Here is a 20,929-nt window from a genome sequence, read left to right on the forward strand (position 1 = left end):
CAATCCGATTTTGGTTAAAATAAAGTTTAAGCCCCTACGAGAAAATTCATTTTTTTCAATTGAAAACAGTTAATTAGGTCCTAATAAACATATATACATCAAATTTATTGCGCGGAAACACCTATAATGCAACTAAAATCTAACTTAAATACCTGAGCTCTCATAACATTATTTATACACTAATTATAACAAATTTAATATTAATCAATCGTAAAGCGCGTGAACTAAATTAACATTTATAACTATGCTAATGAAATAGTATTGTTGTCATTTCTTTATAATACTTTTAAAAACAACTAGTTGTCCACGCGGAACATATAACCATTTAATTTTATAGAATTTATAAATTAATTGAACCACAATAATAATATGATTTCAAAACATAAATCCAATATATGAAGGTTATTTAACGCGACAAACACTGATTCAATAACCGCAGTACTGTATAGATTAGGTTAGGTTACCTTTGAAAATTAGGTTAGGTTAGGTAACGCGACCTGAGCTAAAAAATCATTTAAAATGTCCCATAGAAATAACATTGCTTTAAATAATTATTGAAAATATAACAATATATTTTTAGATTTGCATTCAAATATGGTTGCTGAGAAAATGTGTCATAAAGACAAACAGACAGACAGAGACTATTATCTTAAAGAGTTATATATTGATATTGATGAATGACAACAATACTACAAGTTTACTAATGTTAATATATACTGGCGTTTATGTTTGTTAATTATTAAAGTCTTATGATTAGTATATGATTACGTTATGTGAGTTCTGTTATTTAGATTTAGTTTTAGTTAGGTTTTAGGTGTTTCCGCGCAATAATTTTGATGTATATATGTTTATTAGGACCTAATTAACTGTTTTCTATTGAAAAAAATGAATTTTCTCGTAGGGGCCTAAACTTTGGTAAGGCCCAAATTTTGCTTCTCATAAAAATTTGTCACTTTTAGTTTACCTGTAGCATAGTGTCTTGCGTTGGTCCCTATATTGTGTATATCTGGTCATCCTAGTTTTGTGATTGAGTGTATATTAAGTCAGGTCGATATGATATTCTTAAATGTATTTTACAGAATTAAATTATCTCAAAGCGTTTAAAAGTTATTCAAAAATTACGCGACGAAAGATCATTTGACCGCTTCTTTATATACATAATATACTGTATATCAGTATATATTTAATGTTAGAATTTGGCAAACATTAGGAATCAGATAAAAAATATTAATTATAAAATTCTCTCCAAATTTCCCACAAAATGAAAGTGAAATCAAACGTGTAGTACATGTTTGCCTGGGGTTTGTCTATTGAGTCAAATGTATTACATGTATAATACAGTAAATTATATGTAATGTTTGGCACAACTTATTCATTGCACAACTGGTAGTTAATATTACCAGTAGTTTGTTATTATTATATAATATGACAACAATGGGTGTCATATATATAACATTTATACGAAATTCAAACTAATTTCAAACAACATTTGCCACACATATTGTCATTATTTTTGTCCGCAACTGAACCACACTATACCTCTAAAGCCATGTCTTCTTCGGCACAAAAGGACGAAATCATACTAATGTATGAAAGAAATGGCAGTGAAAGTAGGTTTGCATTGATTTTTAACTGTTTGTAATACAAACTTTGTATAAACATTATTATTGTTTATACATAAGTCATATACTGTCATAAATTAATATTATTTTCCAATACCTTTATCTCAAGTTTTATTTAAAACATTTATTAAAATTACATTGTTTTAACATATTATCTTCATATCAATGTATCATTTATTTTATATTAATTAATAATTTTTGCATATATGATATAAATTTTAATTCATATAAACCCGTATGTTATATAGGATAATATAATTAGTAGAATATATTAATTAATATTTTATTTAATTATATAAATTAATATAATAGTAAAACACATTTATTCAAAAGTAATTATAATATATTTAAATACAAGGGACAAAAAATTATTAAATTTTTTTTATCGTAAAATTTATTCTCAATTCACATATATTTTACAAATTGTTGAACAATTTTGAATTATAATAAATTATATTTAGTTTACTTAATTGTATTACATTATTGAAATATTTTATGATTAAGTAAAAATTGATTTATTAAAGTAATATAAATAAAATGTAAATAAATAGAGTCTTTAATAAATAAATAAATATAGTCTTTCTGAAAGTGTCCACAAAATATCATATAATTACATAATAATATTTAATTTAATTTATTTGTTAAACTTTTTAGACTTGATATCTTGATATCCGTCGCCCATATTAAGGTATTTTTCAAACTTATGTGTTGGGAACTCAATGCGTGGCAATACACTACTACTGCGATGATGGGCACCGTTAGCTACCGATGTTTGTGTGTCACTCCCATACTCTTTACGTAAATTTTTTGGTGAATTGATTGACAGTTTGCTAAATTGCAAACAATTGATGTCATCATCTATTAAGAATAAACATCAATTATATAACAAATATAATTATATATTATATAACAACAAACTTATATTATAATTTAAAATATTGTTATTTATGATAATTATAAAAAAGTTAAATTGAAGTTATTTTAAAATTTAAATACGAAATAAAATTAAATTAAAAACTAATGAAATATAGGAAACTTTTTAAAAAGAGCTTACATGTAGTTCTCATTTTGAAAAAGTTATCAGTTTTACAAACAAATTAAAATTTAATAACAAATAAATAAAATAAATAATCACTTTATAATAAATACAAATACAAAACAAAACTTTGTTTGGTTGCAATTATTTTTTTAAATTGTTCATCAAATGAGATTATATAAAACATTGAAACCACAAAATTATAATATTTCACATAAATATTTTGTTAGCATTTAATATTTGCAATAAAATGGTGTATTTTAAAAAAAGCAGTAAAAAATTCAATCTATCGGTTCACTTAACTGTTTACCAAATAAACAGTTTGTGTGTCTTTTAGTTCACAAAACAACGAGACAACAGTTATATATATATATGATATACAACTTTTTAAGGACTGGTAAACTTTACAACAACTTTGTTAGTGTTTCTCAAATGTAAGCCTTAATAAACTTGACTACACTTTGATAACCTGATCGGTCACTTTCAAGGCCCGGTGTGTATAGTTTAACTGTATAACTGTATACTCTTGAATATACATTAGTTGTTATGCCACCACAGCTCATACCTAACAGGCATTGAAAAGATTAGGCCACTGTTGTTGGCAGACGTTATCGTTATATACCACTCCTCTTAAAACATTTTTTCCATCTTTCTTTTCATGCAAACATTGACTGACTGGAGGGTTATAAAAGCCCACCCAAGACCCCCCCTTAGGGCCCTTTACTTAGACAATTGTAATGTTTGCTTAAAATATTATATCTTTAAAATACTTATTAGTTTATAAATCGTAAACATTTATTTGACAGTAAAATAATTTCACTTATAAGTTATAACATAAACATTGATAGACTATTGATAGTTATTGTTTTATATATTCATTTCTTAATAAATAATGAATATTAATAAGATATAGGAGTCAATGTCCTACAAACTAACAAACTAGCCATAGACTGGATCATTGTTGAAAATTTTATATTATTAAAATGTTTGGTACTAACAAAACTTGCATATCATTGTCAATGTTAAAAGGGTATGTTCACCTTGAAAATTTTATAAGAAAAAAACTACCGGTGTTTGTGTTTTGTTGTATACGGTATACCCAATGTGTTGAGCCATCCATGCATATAGTCATGTAGTATAGTATATGTGCAGTTGTGTTGGGGTTCATGAACTTTCACGTACTTTCAAACTCTATATGCCATACAATTCACGTGTCTTTTGTCTGATTCAGTGCTTATGTTATTATAATAAAAAGGAAAACTTTTTTCACTTTTCTTCAAATATATTTGTCATAACAATTGAAACAATCTTTCGGCAAACGGTTCTTCTAAATGCTTCTCTCTCTCTCTCTCTCTCTCTCTTTCTTTCTCTCTCTCACTCTTCTCTCTCTATCTTCTCCCTCCCTTTCTCTCTCTCTCTCTCTCTCTCTCTCTCTCTCTCTCTCTTTAATTTGGTTAACAATGAGGTCTAAGTTGACATCTCCTGCGTTAGGGTGACATACTATGATAGATGACATTGAAATATAGAAACTCGTCTTATAATTCTAATATTAATTCAGTATTAATAATAATGTAAATGTAATATACAATTGAGGTATAATATATATTTAATAATAAATCGAGAAATCACAAGTAAATTTTAATATAAAAATATTGTATATAATTAGTGTAAATTATATCATTACATAATTAACATATAGTATTAAAAGCACTGTTTATGTATCATAAGACTCTTTGTCTATTAAATTTAAAAAACATGACTTCAAATGTCTTGATTGATGTCAAATGACATTATTCTCTTAAATTAATTGATTAAACATTAAATTAGCTTTAAATAAAAGTCATATGAATTATATATATAATTTTATAAATAATTTTAAAATGAAAAATTCTAGAAATGATTTTATTTTTAAAATAATATCAACTTTTAAATTGAGTAATACAATCAAAATATTTAAATTTATAAAAGTTGTACTTAATATTAATAAGTTTAATCAACCAGAGGGCACACATTTAACAATATTATTTTAATCAAGATAAAATCATTTCTTTATAATTGTGTAATACATGTTAGTATCAATGAATAATAACTTTAACTATTTATTGCTGAAAAAATGTTAACTTAATTATAAAAACAGCTATAATGGATATATTTAATATTATCGGAAATATCTAATACTGACTAAAACTAATTTTTGTATTATATTTAATTTACGACTGTTAAATAAATATATTCATTTTTTACCTAATATTGTAAAATTTTTAAAAATATGTCTAAAATTACTAATTATGATAAGATTTGTAGTGTTTGTAGTGAAAAGGCTGAAGGTATGAAATGTCAATTAATAACAATTATTTAATTATAACTTACTTTTTAAGTTTTTGATTGTATTATAATTAAATACAAATATAATTACAATTAATATGATTATAGGTTATAATTTCTGTGCCCTCACGTGTCAACCCTGTAAGGCATTCTTTAGAAGAAATGCTTTCAAATTACAGGTAATTGTAATTTTAGTATTGTTTTTATGTATAATTTAATTATCAGTAAAAATTAATTATTTTTATTGTTAAACTAAATAATCTAAGAAATACAAGTGTCGTTTTGGAGATAACTGTCAGATCAATGTTAAGACCAGAAAGTTTTGTAAGAAATGTAGACTCAAAAAGTGTTTTGCTATTGGAATGAATAAAGTATTTTTTATATCAAAATATTTTTAAATATAATTTAAATTTTATTTTAAAAATTTATAAAAGGATTGGATTTTAAATGAAGAAGAAAGACGAGTAAGAAATGAAAAGATTGAGACAAATCGTCAATCGAAACAATTGTATCAAAAACAGTGTAAAACTGTTAAACTAATTAAAATTAATAAAAAATCAATTGTTAAGACAAACAATTGGTTAACAAATGATTATCTTTCTGTCGATTATTTGTTAGATTTGAATGGCATTTATGATTTAAAAGATAGCGATATCATAGATATTATTACTAAATCTGAAAACAACTCTACAGTCAAAAATAAAAATAGTGATAATAATAATAATTTGATGTCAAGTAATGACAGCAAAGTAAAAATGTATGAAAAATATGAGCCAACACTTGTAATATTTAAACCGATTGACAATAGCTATGCTCTCAATGAAACTGAATGTAAATTGTTGTGTGAATTGTTTGCTTCGATGGCAAATAAATTGAATCGTAAAAATTTTACACCAAATTTAGTAATACAATTAAAATTTAAGTCTGTATATGATTTCTACACTACTATTGCTATTAAATTTGATTCAGTAATAATAAAATTTGTGAACTCTTTAATAAATTTGAGTACATTTCAAACCTTATGTACTGACGATCAAATATCATTGATTAAATACGGCTGTTTTGATATACAACTGTCCAAATCTCCCATTACTTTTGATCATCAATTAGAGTGTTGGGTTAATATATTGGTATTTATAAGTTTGCAAATATTCTAATCTATTAAATATTCATATTTTTATTATTTTATTTTTATTCTAAATTATAGAATAATGAATATTTAACTCTTGTTAAACTGGATATAATAAAATCAAATTTTAATTTTTATAATACAATGAGGAATTACTTGTTTTTGGTTGGCAGTGAATTAGATAATGATCCTTATATTGTATATTTGGTATTTAAATATTTAAATCACACTAATTAAATATTAATTTTATTAATTTTTTCAGTTTACTGCTATAATATTATTTAACCCCAATCGTCCAAATATTATACATAAGGATATGGTTAAGTGAGTCATAATTATAACAAATTTTTTTATATAAATTTTATTTATATTATATTATTGCAGATATCAACAGCAATTATACATATATTTACTTCAAAGATATTTAAAAGTAAAGTATGACTCGGAATCAAAAGAAAAATTTAAAAAAAGTTTAAACATTTTAGAAGATATTCACAGAATTAGTGAAAAACATAAAGATATGATTCGAGAAATTAATGCTAAATATTATTCTCCACTTCTCAGAGAAATTCTTGATATTCCTGTTAATAATGAAAACATATTTATAAATATTTAATTGTATTTATTTTATTATCATTTAAATATTTACTTAAAATTTGTATATAATTTTTTAATACTGTATTCAAAATATTATATCTACATAATATTTTCTAAATATTTAGTGCAACTTAAAAATAAGTTTGTATTAATATAAATATAAATATACAGTATATATAATTTAATCAATAATTAATGTAATCATATGTATACTGTATATTTATATTAATACAACAAACTTATTTTTAAGTTGCACTAAATATTTAGAAAATATTCAACATGATGTATATATAATTAATATTTTGATTACAGTAAATTATATTAACAATATTTATCAAACTTATATTATTATCATTTATGATAAGAATACACAAACATACTGTATATTAATATCTAAAGCACTTAAATACAATAATTATGTAAAAGCAATTAAATATTTCATTTATATAAAACTATTTTTAAAACGATATATAATAATTAAAAATGTCACCTAAAATATGTCTCATATGTAATAAATCAGCTGATAGTAAGTGAATATAAATTATAATTTAATAATAATTAATTTTTTTAAATTATTTAAATTATTTAATTTAGGCAACAATTTTGGTGTCATATCGTGTCGATCGTGTAAAGCATTTTTCAGAAGAAATGCTTATAAAATTGATGTAAATATTTAAAAATTCAAATATTAAAAATGATTTTAATATTATATATATTTAAAGAGATATGTCTGCAAAAAAGCAAATAATTGTGATATCACTAAAAATGCAAACATTTTTTGCAAGAGATGCAGACTTCAAAAATGTTTTAACGTTGGGATGAATACAGTAAGACTAAAATTAAACAAATTAATTGCAAATAAATTTTTAAATTTTTAGGATCTGTTTCTGAATGAACAACAATTAAGATGCAGAAGAATTATGAATGAAAATAAATTAATTTTCAAACAAATGAGTAAACACACAAACAAATTGCAAATCAATGATTTAAACACTAAAAACAATGACAATCGTGTAAATGAATTACAAACAGTGTATCAAATCAACTCATGTATATCGCAACCAATCAATCACTACAAATACCTGAGCGAAATAGAGTGTCTTTATATTAAAGAGTTATGTTATGCAATGCTATCCATCCATAAGTCAGTGCCGGACAACATAAAAGTGATTTACTGTTCACCAGAAGAGTTGACCAAATTATCACTTCAGAAGTTTGATAATTATGTCAATCGTATAATAAGATTTGCAAAATCGTTGAAACTATTTTCTGATTTGTGTGTTAATGATGAGATAGCTCTCGTCAAATATGGAGCCATTGAATTCAAATTTGCTACAATCACTAGATATTATAATACTAGCAAAAGTTGTCTCATATCATCAGTAAATATTTATAACAAATTATTAAAATAATATTAATTAAAAATTATTAATAACTTTTTTAGGACATGGATTCAAATTCAGTGATCGCTTCTCAGGGTTCGTGTAAATTGCTTCGGTATGAAGTGGACACCATATTGAAAAGTGCACTACAAATAGCTAATAATATTTTAGAATCAGATGTTTGTGTAATGAACATGGTAAATTTTATATTAATTTTTATTAATATAAATTATTTATAAACATTTTAACCATTTTAAAGATCTTAGCACTTATTTTCTTTAACCCAAACCGACCTAATTTGATGCACAACCATATGGTTAAGTATGTTTGCTATTGAATAATAATTTATACTATTTTTATTAATTTAATTTTAATAGATATATACATGAATTTTATATGTATTTACTTCAACGTTATCTTCAAGTAAAATATGGAAACGAGTCTATAGTAAAAAGTAAAATAATAAAAACTCAAAGTGTTGTCCATCTTATTCAATATATGAGTGAAATACACAAACAACACATCAAAGTTTTAAATGCAAACTATTGCGGACCAGTTATTAAAGAGATATTAGACATACCTAATCAATGTCCTTATGATGCTTCACATGATATGTAATTTTCAATTTAGTTTTCAATTAATTTTAAATAATTAATATTTAATATTTAATTCAATATTTATAAAAATAGAATATTTATTAGTAATTTTATATCATTAGCAAATATGGTAGTAATTCTCATTAATAATTTTTGTATTCAGTAGACTTACAAAATAGAGTTCAACAAAAAGTAAGAAATAATAAATAAAATTTTAGTAATTTAATAAATATTTAATTTAAAATCAAATTAAATGTCTAATATATTAAACTATCTAAAATTTTATAGGACATAAGTATAATTTTATTTAATTGATAAATTGTATAATAGTTATTGTGTAAATTTAAAAATTGTATAGTATTATTAAAATACTAAATAAAAATAAAATTTATTTTATAATTCATATGTTTGTTTAAATACAATCAATAAATAGAGAATATTTTTAAATATAAGATTATCGATTTTATAATATTAAACAAAAATTTTTATTAGTCATATTAAATATTTATAGAGTATTTTATACAAAAAGTATTTGAATACTGTATGTATTGTAGAATATGTTATAAATTGTTATTTTAAATATTAATAGCAAAAAAATGTCTGAATTTTTTACTGAATATATTTTTTTGTATTTAATCGAACAATTGAATCAAAAAATTTTAAAAATCATAATATAATATAAGAATGAATAGCATTTTGCTAATATATTATTGTATAAATTAAAGATTTATTTTATATTATTTTAGTCATATAATATGTTTATTTTTATAATATTAATAAAAAATAAATAAATATTTTGGCATGTTTTATATCAAATATTTTAGTAATCATTTTATATATCAAAAATCTTGAAGTTAAGTCAATAATAGTTTATAATAGAGGTAGGAACCGGAGCTAATTTCTCGAACCGTAACCGAACCCAACCGTAAACCAAGAACCGGAACCGAGCAGTTGTTTATTTAAATTATTAATTAAACAATAAAACATTGAAATTAAAAAATTGTTTGGCATACCCCTTTTACTATGATATTTTTAAAAATTTATAATTACTGTATTATAATTATAACTAATAAAAAATAATTTTATAATTACTATTAAATAAATAAATTATATATATTTATTATCAATTATAAATATAATGTTTTAAATATATATTTATACAATATATCTAAATGTTTATTTATAAGTATTTGTATTTATGATATATAGAATTTTATTAGAATAATTAATAATTACTTAAATTAAAAACAGTCACTAAAATCATTTTATTAGGAACCGTTTGACAGCAACCGAAATCGCTACGATTCCCCGAACCGAACCGTTTCGGTTTCTACCTCTAGTTTATTATTAGATTCATAAATATTCTTGGATTAAATTATTTTAGATTTGATTGGTTGGTTGTTTGAAACTTTTTTAGATTCAATTATATAATGTCCAAATTTACTTTAGTAATAATTAGTACTATAAATAATATAATTCATAAAACATAAAAATTAAAAACTATAAATTATTATAAAATTAGTTAATTATTAAATTAGTAATTATCTAAATTTAATTAATTATTATTTATGAGAAATTCAAGCGATAGAATAGAGATTAAGTTTTACAGTTGATTAAGGATTAGTTTTATTTGTGATAAAAAATCATAATTTTAGATCGTTTTTTCATTTAATACTCTATTATTTTATTATATATTATAATTTATGATATAAGGTATTAACTAAAGTATAAGGTACTACAATTATTCACTAACAAATGTATATACAATTATTTACAGTATAATATTTTACATTTTATTAGTAAACAAAAAATAAACTACTTGTAAAAATGTATTTTATAAGAAAATTATTGAATCAAAAATTTAGATTTATTATAATTCTTTAAAATTATTTATTTATTTATTCTTCTAAATTATTTATAATAATAATAATGCACTAAACATTTTAAGTAGAAATGCACTAAAATTGGTACAAGACTTTCAGTTTAATGTCATGCATTCAAATCCATTAAATGCTATGCAGGCAAGTGATAGTTTAAGACAACACAACTTTTATATTAACTTTATTTGTTTGTGTAAATTAGGAAAAATACTATTTATGTATTGATATGAATTAGATGTATGATTTGCACTAAACTTTATATCAGTGTCTGCGCACAAATAGTTTTGTTTGACTGTAATTCACTAATAATATAAATAATAGTTGATTTCAATGTTACGAGACATTCAACAATTTTTGACATTAAACCAGTTTACAAATTCTAAAAATTATTAATATATCAATTGATTTAAACTCAAAACTGACTATTTATGGTAATAGTCAAAAGAAATAATATAAAAAATATTTTTTATATTAGTATTTTGTTTTTTATTGCTTTTAAGGTGAGAATTGTATTATTGATATCAGAATATTCTGTATATTTTGTTGTGAAAATGTTTGTTATTAAACGTATAATAAGTAATTCAAATAAATTTAGTGCATTTTGTTTGACAAACAAATGCAAGACATACGTCACTAAACCCGTAAATATGATATGTCTTCACATTTATATCAATTCCTTACGATTCCTTAGAAATAATTTTTATTAATTTTTAATGTTTATTATTTTCGATTAAACTCTCACTTGTTTTTATATTTATAGCCAATTATTTGTAAAATGAGTAATGATTGTGGTGGCTATACCTATGATGAAGATGCTATTAATGTAAGTGTTGAAACATTTATGAATTTTTTATTAATATAATTACATTAAAGGCCCGCAAATCGGACGTTAAGATACATCCGGTTTTATTGTCGCGAGTTTCTCCCCGTGAGATGACCGGTGAGTTAGTGTCGGATGAGGACATAAACAGTTTGTTTGAAGCGGCCCGTTGGGCGCCCTCTCACTATAATCTACAGCCGTGGAGATTCATTTATGCTAAACGCGGGACAGAGCACTGGCAGAAGTTTATGGATCTTTTATGGCCTTTGAATCAACAGTGGTGTCAAACTGCAAGTCATTTGATGGTAGTGTTGTCCAGCAAATGGGCGGAACTAAGAGGAGAAAAACACAGAATTCCTACAAATAGTTACGATGCGGGCTCTGCCTGGATGTCAATGGCTATTGAAGGTGCGGCTAAAGGATTAGTTATTCACGGAATCGGCGGCTTTGACTTCGACAAGGCTTATGAAGCGGTCGGAGCCAACAAAGACACTCATAATGTTGAAGCTATGATTGTTGTCGGGAAGCGTCCAGCAAAAGCTGATCGCAAACAAAACGAAACAATTACTCCACGAAACCCTATCAATACATTTGTCTCGGAAGGCATCTTCAAAAATAACGACAAATTCTGATCTTATTTTTTATATATAGTATTATATACTGTATAATATGTTTTAAGCTATAATTAATTTTATTTATAATGAGAAAATATTCAATGCTTTTTGATTAGGATTCTAATTTTGTTATTTAAACAGTAAATAATTTATTTACACAATAGATTACTTCTATATTATGGTAGTTATAATATCTATAATTATTGTATTTTTATATAAATAATTTTCAACTTTTGTATTTTACTTGATTACTTTTTTCCTTATAGCAATAAAAATATTATTAATTCAATTTTACCGTTAGACATTAATTTATTTATACAAAACTAAATAAAATTTATTATATAATATAATAATAATAATAAATATTCTAGTTATACTATTAATTAAATATTACATTTATAATAATTATTAATATTATTATGACATTTTTTAATTTATCTAATATGCTTCAATAGATGTCTCTAAATATATCATTAATAGATAAAATTTTATAATATCTATCAAAATGAATTATGCAATGTTAATTTATAGTAACATTTCAACATACATGTAATGTTTATATACTGTACATGTGATTTACAGTACAGTATAGCTTTAAAATGAAAAAATATTAAACTAATATGTATTATTTAAACAATAGTACAATATAAATTATATTAATAGCATAATGCTATTATATAATAATACGATATTACTTTATAAAAGATACATTAGAAATACCTGTACAGTAAAGTAGTATTATTTGAATGTAATTATTAATACCAATTATTATTATAAAAATAGAAATCTAGATTTTAATTGGAAAATAATAGATTGTTGCGACGAAAACCTGTTTTATTTAATAATAATGTTATTAAATGCAATAAATGTTTATTTTTAAAATAAAAATTATTGATATCAATAGATAGTACCGGTAACAATTCCGTTCATTGAATTTTTAATTGACTTTATAATAATTATAACTTTCTATAAAATAAAGTTAAATATGCATTGCAATAGATAAAAAAAATTATAACATTTAAAAATAGTATAATATCACAAGTAATATAGTAGTATAATGTATATGATATAGAAATGACTATTTTTTATTTAATCTTTAAAATTATATCAAACTTTTATCTTATATTTTTTATACTGAATTACAAATATTACTTTTTACCTCATTATAATTATTACATTATATTATACACTGATGTTTTGATTTAAGAAATAATTACAGTTAAATCAAATCAAATTGCACTAAATAATACAAATTACAGTATTGTACAGCAGTTGTAGTTCAATTACTATATATTTATATATCGGTACTTTATAAATGATATTATACTATATTAATTTTATAGTTTTCAATTTGTTTTTCCAAAATTTCAATGAATATAGGCATATATAGTATATATTATATACTGTATATATTATTAAATTGCTAATTAATCACTAATTGTTATGTATAATTAAATTTTATTATTAAATCAATTTTAAATAAAAATTATCATTACTTAAACTCCATTAAATTTTACATTTATAGTTAATTATTGTTATCAAAGTAAGAAATATAATAAATAATTGTATGCAAATACCTTTCTATCATCAATAAATTGATTCAAAAAATATCGTATAAATATAATTATAATAAAATCATTCAAGGTTATTTACAAGAAAATAATTATTACATTGATTTGCTAACAATTCATAAAACATCAATTCCTAATGCATTAAATGTTTTTATGTACTGTACATGGATTGCACTATAAAGTTATTATACAGTGATTATACAGTAAAATACTATGAATATATAGAATATACTGTATTATACACAATATACAGTGTACTTTTGTATCAAAAATAGATTTATTGATAATATTTTAATAAAATTTTTTTACACATTATACAGTACTGTATTGTCTTATTATAATATTATAAATAATATTATATTTACTGTAGTTTTCAAACCAATAGTAGTACTCAATGATTTAATTAGAGTGATTACATTTGATATATGATAATTTACAAATAATAAATGTTATCACATGATATGTTTAGTTTATTAGCATTTGTGTCAAAATAATGCCATCAAAAAAATTTACTAAAATATGCTCAGTTTGTGGAGAAAAAGCAATTGGTATGTATTTACAGATTTAATTAATAATTATATCAATATTTTAAGATAAAAATAATTTTTAAGAAAAGTGTATTATGTTTTATATTGTATATAAAAAACCCAATGACATAATCTATTGATATTTAAAAAATTTATTTATTAATAAAATTTATAACAATAAATGAATAATAAAAATATTAAATTTGACTCCAAATCCAGGCTATAATTTTTGTGCCATTTCTTGTGAATCGTGTAAAGCATTCTTCAGAAGAAATGCCACTAAACTCGATGTAATAGATATTATAATATTAATATAAAAATGATTAATATTTATAATAGATATACCTCTGTATATATATTTGTTATTTAGGAATACAACTGTCCATTTGATGAGAAATGTAAGATAAGTGTCGTCACCCGAAAATTTTGCCGCAAATGTCGGCTCAAAAAGTGTTATGATGTCGGTATGAAACAGGTATTCATTTAATACAATAAATGGTTGATTCGCTAAATAATAAACTGTTTTTATATTATAGGAATGGATATTAAATGAAGAGGAAAAAGAGTTGAGAAAAAATAAGATCGAAGAGAACCGTCGGTGGAGACAAATGGGCCATAAAAATGGCAAAAATAAAACTGACAGAAATGACAGCATTAGTTATATATCAACAGACGATACGCAAACAATGTCTATATCTCAACCATCACCGGCTGATACAATCAACTCGGATACAACTGAATCTACATTACCAGCTAATGATATACCCGATGATATCATTAGTGATGATGAAATTATTACAAATATTATGGAAATTGAAAATTTTTTAACAACTGATAACACAGTTAGAGATAATGAAAATACTAATAATTTTAACAATGATATGATATTTATGACCAACTCATCTATAATATCTAAATCATTATCATCAACAACAACGGCAATAACATTAACAAATAATACAAATTTTGATGAAATATCAGAAAATACTTATCAAAAGTTAGTTGAATTGGAGTTAACGGTTCTACCGATACCACCGCCTATTAGTGAATCAAATGGATTCAATGAAGTTGAGTGCAACAGATTAATGGAGTTGTTTGAGGCTACAGTGGGCACACATAGGCCGCGACCGACTAACAAAGTGATGGCCCACACAATGCAAGAAGTGGCCAACTTTTTCTTATTGAAATTTGAAGTATTTATTGAGAGATTTGTCAAAATGACCAAATGTTTGTCGGCGTTTCAAAGTTTGTGTAGTAATGATCAGTTAGCAATCGTCAAATTTAGTTGTCTTGAAGCCCTATTCCTTAGGACTGCCCTTTATTTCGACTATAACAGTGAACATTGGACTTTTATTATGGTATTTTATACTTTTAATTATTTAAAATTTAATATAACTAATCGGCAATTAACTATTCGGTTATAAAAACAATATACTCTAATAGGATAGCAATAATGCATTAGAATTTAAGTTGGATTTACTTAAAGATAGTCCATTGGATGGAATATATGTTACTTTTAAAAAATTTCTGCAAAACTTACGAAGTGAATGGGATTTTGACCCATTTGTTATTGATTTGGTGATTGATTTTTATTTTATTATTATTTTAATCACAAGTAATTAATTTAAATGCTAATAGTCTTATAATAATATTTTAGTTAACAGTTATAGTACTGTTTAATCCGGATCGACCAAACATTATTCATAAAGAAATTGTTAAGTATGTATTATTATTATTATTATATTTCAAATTTTTACAAATATTAATATATTATTATTTTCTATATATTTTTATTAGACTTCAACAACAATTATATATGTATTTACTTCAGCGATATTTGCGCTTAAAATATGTGTCTGAATGCGAATCAAAGACAAAATTTGTAAAAATAATGAATTCATTGGAGTATTTGCGTCATTTAAATGATATTCATAGACGCAATCAAAATGCCAAAAATACTAACCATTTGGGACCTCTTTTGCGGGAAATTCTCGATTTACCCGCTGTTTCTACAATTCAAAATTCATGACAACCTTTTCATATGTTTACATAAATTTTTTTAATAATGTCTTAAAGAAAAATCATAAAAAACATATTTATTGACATTTTTCAAACAATTAATATTTTATTGATAAAAAGTGTGATTAAAAACATTATATACATTTTTCGCAAATTAACTAAATATTAGTAATACTTAAGGTTTGTAATAAAGTTCCCTATTTTTGTTGGTCACTGGGAATTCCTAGGGAATCTATTTCCTTGTGATAACACCTATTGAACCCCAAATTTTATTATAATGTTTGAAAAAATGTAATATTAAACTTTATTTTGAGTGGTGTTGATTGATTAATAATATCACTAAATTTTAAATATTTCAATGAAATTTTATTCAAAATGTTTAAGTTTTGGTACTATTTATTGTAATAATATAAATTATATTTTCTCTTCTAACGAGTTAGGGAAGCAAAATAAAGTATTTTCCATATTTTCCTGAAAAAATGGAGGGATTTTATTAAGGAATTTCCCTCCATTGGGAATCATTACTAAGTCTTGTAATATTATATACATTGCTATTCCAATCAATTTTTATCTCAACACTAATCTATTGATTATTAAATAATAATATTTTGTTTATAAACATTTATAATTCATAAATTATGAAATGCCTAATGTTATCAAATCATAAATTCTACAATAATACTAAATTTGTACTTAAATGTACTAGCTAGTTTATTTAGATTTATAATAATTTTCTATCAAATATTGTATTAATATTTACAACTTTAATAAATAATAGTTTAATGAAATAAATGTATATTTAGTATCAAGAATTGGCATAAATGAGAAAATAAAAATTTATTAATTTATTTAAGATATCATAGATATACTGTAAAATCTATTAACTTTATTAGTATATTAATACTGTACAGTATATTATAATATGTATTGTATACAATTTGTTTAATACATGTAGTATTAATTGAATAATCAATAGCTAAATAATTATAATTATACTAACTTTTATTTATTTAAATAACATTACATTATTATGTTTGCATCATATGTTGACTGTAACGGTGACAACATTTTTACTATCAAAACACTTGACATCCACTAACATGTCGGACACGTTTACACATATAAAGCAAAGAGAGGAGGGGTTTATAGTGTATCACAACTATTATACATATTATATATATTTATTTCTATATATATTGAACATATCTATGACCATAATATGTTGCTTACGTGTGACTTATGTATGACTACAGTATGTCTGTATTTATGCAAATTATAAACTTATTGTTATTTAATTGACTAAAAACAAAGTTTATTATTTAATTTATTATTAAATTGAATATAATTTATATAATATATGAAAGTATTGTTAAAACATTTTGAGATACAATAAAATAATGACAACAAATCTGAAGAAATGTATGGTTTGTGGTGACAATGCTTTCGGTTTGTATTTATTGATAATATTTATACAAATGACTGAATGGTTTGATGACTAAAAATAATGTCAATCTTTACCACACTTTAGGCTATAACTTCTGTGCCGTCACTTGTGAGTCGTGTAAGGCTTTCTTCAGGAGGAATGCCTTTCGATTGGATGTATGTCTATATATATTGATATTTTATGTTCAAAACAAAAGTTTATTTAATTTACTTAATTTAGGATTTACCCGACTGTCCATTTGATGGCCAGTGCACTGTTGATGTCGACACCCGTAAGTACTGTAAAAGATGTCGACTTAACAAATGTTTTAACGTCGGTATGAAAAAGGTATATAATTGATGTCATCCATGGATTACTTGTTTTTACTGTTATCTAATGTTTAATATTCAGGAGTGGATAATACAGAAGAAAAAACCGAAGAAGAAAAAGTTAGGACATAAAGTAAACCGAAAGACAAGTAAATCTACAGTGAATTACAAGTATTCATCGGCTGATCCATTGGATGCTAAATATGTACCAGAAGTTGAATCATGCGATACCAATGAAAACTCTTTGAATTTAGATATTTTGGATAATTTGAATTCTGGTGATTCACTTAATGATAAATCGGAGTCTGAAAAGCTATCATTTGACTCAAATGGATTCAATGGATTCAATGGATTCAATGATAATCTATTAAATAATGTAAACACAATATCATTAGTTAATAATAACAATAACATTAGTGCCAAAACATATCGAAAACTTTTGGAATTAGAATTATCAGTACTTTCTATACCAAAGGAAATCAATAATAATAACTATTTTACTGAAGTAGAGAATTGCCGACTAATAGAGTTATTTCAAGAAACAGTGGCCACTAGTTATGAAAACACAAACAATAAGCTAATTATCAGTCAGTTTAATGAAATACCAAATTGTTTTATTATGAAATTTGAGGCATACATTCACAAGTTTATACATTTGGCTAAACGTTTAACTCCTTTTCGTGAACTCTGCGATAATGATCAGTTAGCTTTAGTCAAGTATGGATGCATTGAGGCTTTATTTATGCTAATCGCACCACTCTTTGACTACAACACCAAGTGCTTCACTTTTCAAATGGTATGTCAACTAAAGTTAATATATTTAAGACATAATTTTAAAATAATGTTACAAAATGATACTTATTTTAAGCGATTATATTTATTATGGATTAACGTTGTGTAACCCAAGGATCAGATAATACCTCTTCAATGGCAGGTCTTTGACTTGCATCGGGATTGATCATTGATGTGAATAGGAGACCCACTTCTGCCAAACTATTATACAATTCAAAGTCATTATCACTGATCATATTATTCGGTAGTCTTCCTTGAATCCATTTAATATACCCTTGTGTTGGCCAGGGATCATAACCGCAAACATTTGTGCATAATGTAAATCCTAGACTGTATACATCAATTGGTTTAGTAGGAACTCCACCATTTCTAAATGCATTTCCTCTCGCCATTTCTGGAGGTGACCATTCGTTACCACGATAACCACGAAATGGAAAGTTATCGTTAGCTCCTGATTCAAATGTGATTGATTCCTCAAAGTCAGCCAATTTAAAAACCTTTGTATCTCTTTGATGGTTCAATATTTTATAGAGAATATTGACCGGACGTATAGCTATATGGCTAACTCTTTTGCCACTTGTTATACGATTGTGCAAATAGTCGACTCCACGGGCTATTTGTACGAACCATTCCCTGGCTTTGGCGACATCCATACGCTTTCCTATGTAACTGTCCTGAAGTGATTGAAGTGTACCATCCATAAGCTCCATAACAGTGCACTGGAAACTATATGGGAAGCCAGTTGTGGGCTCTTTAAGACCAAACACTTTAATTAGTTTAATAATATTTTGATGATCTAAGTGTATCAAACAATAGGACTCACGAAGCATTGCGTTAACACCCGAACAGAAATCCCGTCGATGATAGTACTTAAGACTCACTACTTTACACGCAAAGACATTGCCTGTTGTGATGTGTTTTACTTTCCAGACCTGATTGTCAAACAGATTGGTATCGACCCGAGCGATGACTGTATCCAAATCGAAACCATTTTGTCGAAACATTCTTTTGTGATACAATTCGTGACCCTTTTCTCCGAAAGCATATCCCGGTTCACCATAAGGTCCTACATCTTCCCAATTCCTAAATCTATCGATCCATTCATCGTTTCCAATGCTGGTGTCTGAAGAATCTTTAAGAGACTGTTGTTTTGTGTTTGAATCCTGAGATGAACGAGAGTGGGTAACCCTCTGAGCTGATCCGGGATATCTGTTTGGTTGACCAAAAAATCCTGGTTGTGTACTACCTATCATGGCTTTTAATGTCTATTCATTGATTTTTTCGGATAAAATTGTTTTATAAATTTTAACAATTATTTTTAAATAACAATATATGAAAACATTTGTTGAAAAAAAGTTATTTTTGATATAATTTTATTCTCAATTTGTTTTTATTAGATAAACGGCAATACATTTGTTATGGATTTGGAAGTAATGAAAAGTAATCATCCAATAGTCTATACGTTATATAATAGATTTTTGACTAATTTCTACAATGAATGGGATTCAGATCCGTTTATTGTTGATTTGGTGGGTTATTATTATTATAAACATATTATAAATTGTAGATTATTAACTAAAATGATTTTGATTATTAATAGTTAGTTGCAATTATATTGTTTAATCCTGAAAGACCCAACTTAATTTACAACGAATTAGTAAAGTTAGTATATTTAATATTTTTTGCATATATTTTATTTTTAATTTTTAAAAATTACTTATAAATAGGCTTCAATATCATTTATACATTCATTTACTTATACGATATTTGCGACTAAAGTATGGTTACAATTATGATGCAAAAACAAAGTTTATGAAGATTTTCAATATTATACAAGATGTGGAACAATTGGATCAAATTAACCGACAAAATCATGGAGCTTATGGTCAAAAGACAGATTTAAATCCATTAGTTCAGGAAATTTTTGACATATCTTCTCACAATAAACCTGTAAATATGTGTAACAAAACTATAAATTTTTAAATATTTTATTGATTAATGAATATTTAGGTTTGATATTAGTATATATTATTTAATTCTAATTACTGTAATAATAGGCGTTTATTTTATTATTATATTTTTTAAGTTAATTGTTATTGTTCATATTTAATTTTTTATATATTGTATTATTGAAAGTTATATCATTATTTTATATACAGATTTTTTAAAGTTACCGGTAATAAACTGAAAAATGTTTTTGTTAATTTAATTTATTACTAATGTCATAAAAATTATATAAAATATTTTATGTCAAATTAAATTTTATA

General features: G+C 24.1%; 6 protein-coding genes across 6 annotated transcripts; 5 read left to right on the forward strand and 1 right to left on the reverse strand.

Annotated features, from left to right (window-relative positions):
• Window positions 1-2,218: 2,218 nt before the first annotated feature.
• LOC128952305 (uncharacterized) lies at window positions 2,219-2,843 on the reverse strand. Its single transcript, XM_054297670.1, has 2 exons — window positions 2,677-2,843; window positions 2,219-2,480 (listed from the first exon to the last, which is right to left on the reverse strand). Exons 1-2 carry the CDS (start codon window positions 2,687-2,689, stop codon window positions 2,257-2,259), a joined length of 237 nt encoding a protein of 78 aa, XP_054153645.1. The 5' UTR covers window positions 2,690-2,843; the 3' UTR covers window positions 2,219-2,256.
• A 2,084-nt stretch (window positions 2,844-4,927) lies between these two features.
• On the forward strand, window positions 4,928-5,575 carry LOC128966377 (nuclear hormone receptor HR96-like). The gene is made up of 5 exons (XM_054313226.1): window positions 4,928-4,985; window positions 5,092-5,162; window positions 5,250-5,354; window positions 5,418-5,505; window positions 5,553-5,575. The coding sequence occupies exons 1-5, from the start codon at window positions 4,928-4,930 to the stop codon at window positions 5,573-5,575; spliced, it is 345 nt and encodes a 114-aa protein (XP_054169201.1).
• A 1,615-nt stretch (window positions 5,576-7,190) lies between these two features.
• On the forward strand, window positions 7,191-8,709 carry LOC128966378 (oxysterols receptor LXR-alpha-like). The gene is made up of 7 exons (XM_054313227.1): window positions 7,191-7,235; window positions 7,304-7,374; window positions 7,432-7,536; window positions 7,588-8,091; window positions 8,154-8,288; window positions 8,351-8,412; window positions 8,469-8,709. The coding sequence occupies exons 1-7, from the start codon at window positions 7,193-7,195 to the stop codon at window positions 8,707-8,709; spliced, it is 1,161 nt and encodes a 386-aa protein (XP_054169202.1). The 5' UTR covers window positions 7,191-7,192.
• Window positions 8,710-11,184: 2,475 nt separating this feature from the next.
• LOC128952299 (uncharacterized) lies at window positions 11,185-12,064 on the forward strand. The gene is made up of 3 exons (XM_054297663.1): window positions 11,185-11,208; window positions 11,328-11,390; window positions 11,441-12,064. The coding sequence occupies exons 2-3, from the start codon at window positions 11,343-11,345 to the stop codon at window positions 12,017-12,019; spliced, it is 627 nt and encodes a 208-aa protein (XP_054153638.1). The 5' UTR covers window positions 11,185-11,208; window positions 11,328-11,342; the 3' UTR covers window positions 12,020-12,064.
• Window positions 12,065-14,040: 1,976 nt separating this feature from the next.
• LOC128966379 (nuclear hormone receptor HR96-like) lies at window positions 14,041-16,128 on the forward strand. Its single transcript, XM_054313228.1, has 7 exons — window positions 14,041-14,120; window positions 14,319-14,389; window positions 14,470-14,574; window positions 14,636-15,457; window positions 15,543-15,677; window positions 15,757-15,818; window positions 15,897-16,128. The coding sequence occupies exons 1-7, from the start codon at window positions 14,066-14,068 to the stop codon at window positions 16,126-16,128; spliced, it is 1,482 nt and encodes a 493-aa protein (XP_054169203.1). The 5' UTR covers window positions 14,041-14,065.
• Window positions 16,129-17,474: 1,346 nt separating this feature from the next.
• LOC128951899 (nuclear hormone receptor HR96-like) lies at window positions 17,475-20,713 on the forward strand. Its single transcript, XM_054297197.1, has 7 exons — window positions 17,475-17,564; window positions 17,647-17,717; window positions 17,782-17,889; window positions 17,953-18,666; window positions 20,060-20,191; window positions 20,263-20,324; window positions 20,390-20,713. Exons 1-7 carry the CDS (start codon window positions 17,516-17,518, stop codon window positions 20,643-20,645), a joined length of 1,392 nt encoding a protein of 463 aa, XP_054153172.1. The 5' UTR covers window positions 17,475-17,515; the 3' UTR covers window positions 20,646-20,713.
• The last annotated feature ends 216 nt before the right edge of the window (window positions 20,714-20,929 follow it).

The sequence above is a fragment of the Oppia nitens genome, unplaced genomic scaffold (assembly GCF_028296485.1).
Source record: "Oppia nitens isolate AA-2021 unplaced genomic scaffold, nextdenovo-longstitch-racon4-pilon3 scaffold1_pilon_pilon_pilon, whole genome shotgun sequence".
NCBI classification, from domain to species: Eukaryota; Metazoa; Arthropoda; class Arachnida; order Sarcoptiformes; family Oppiidae; genus Oppia; species Oppia nitens.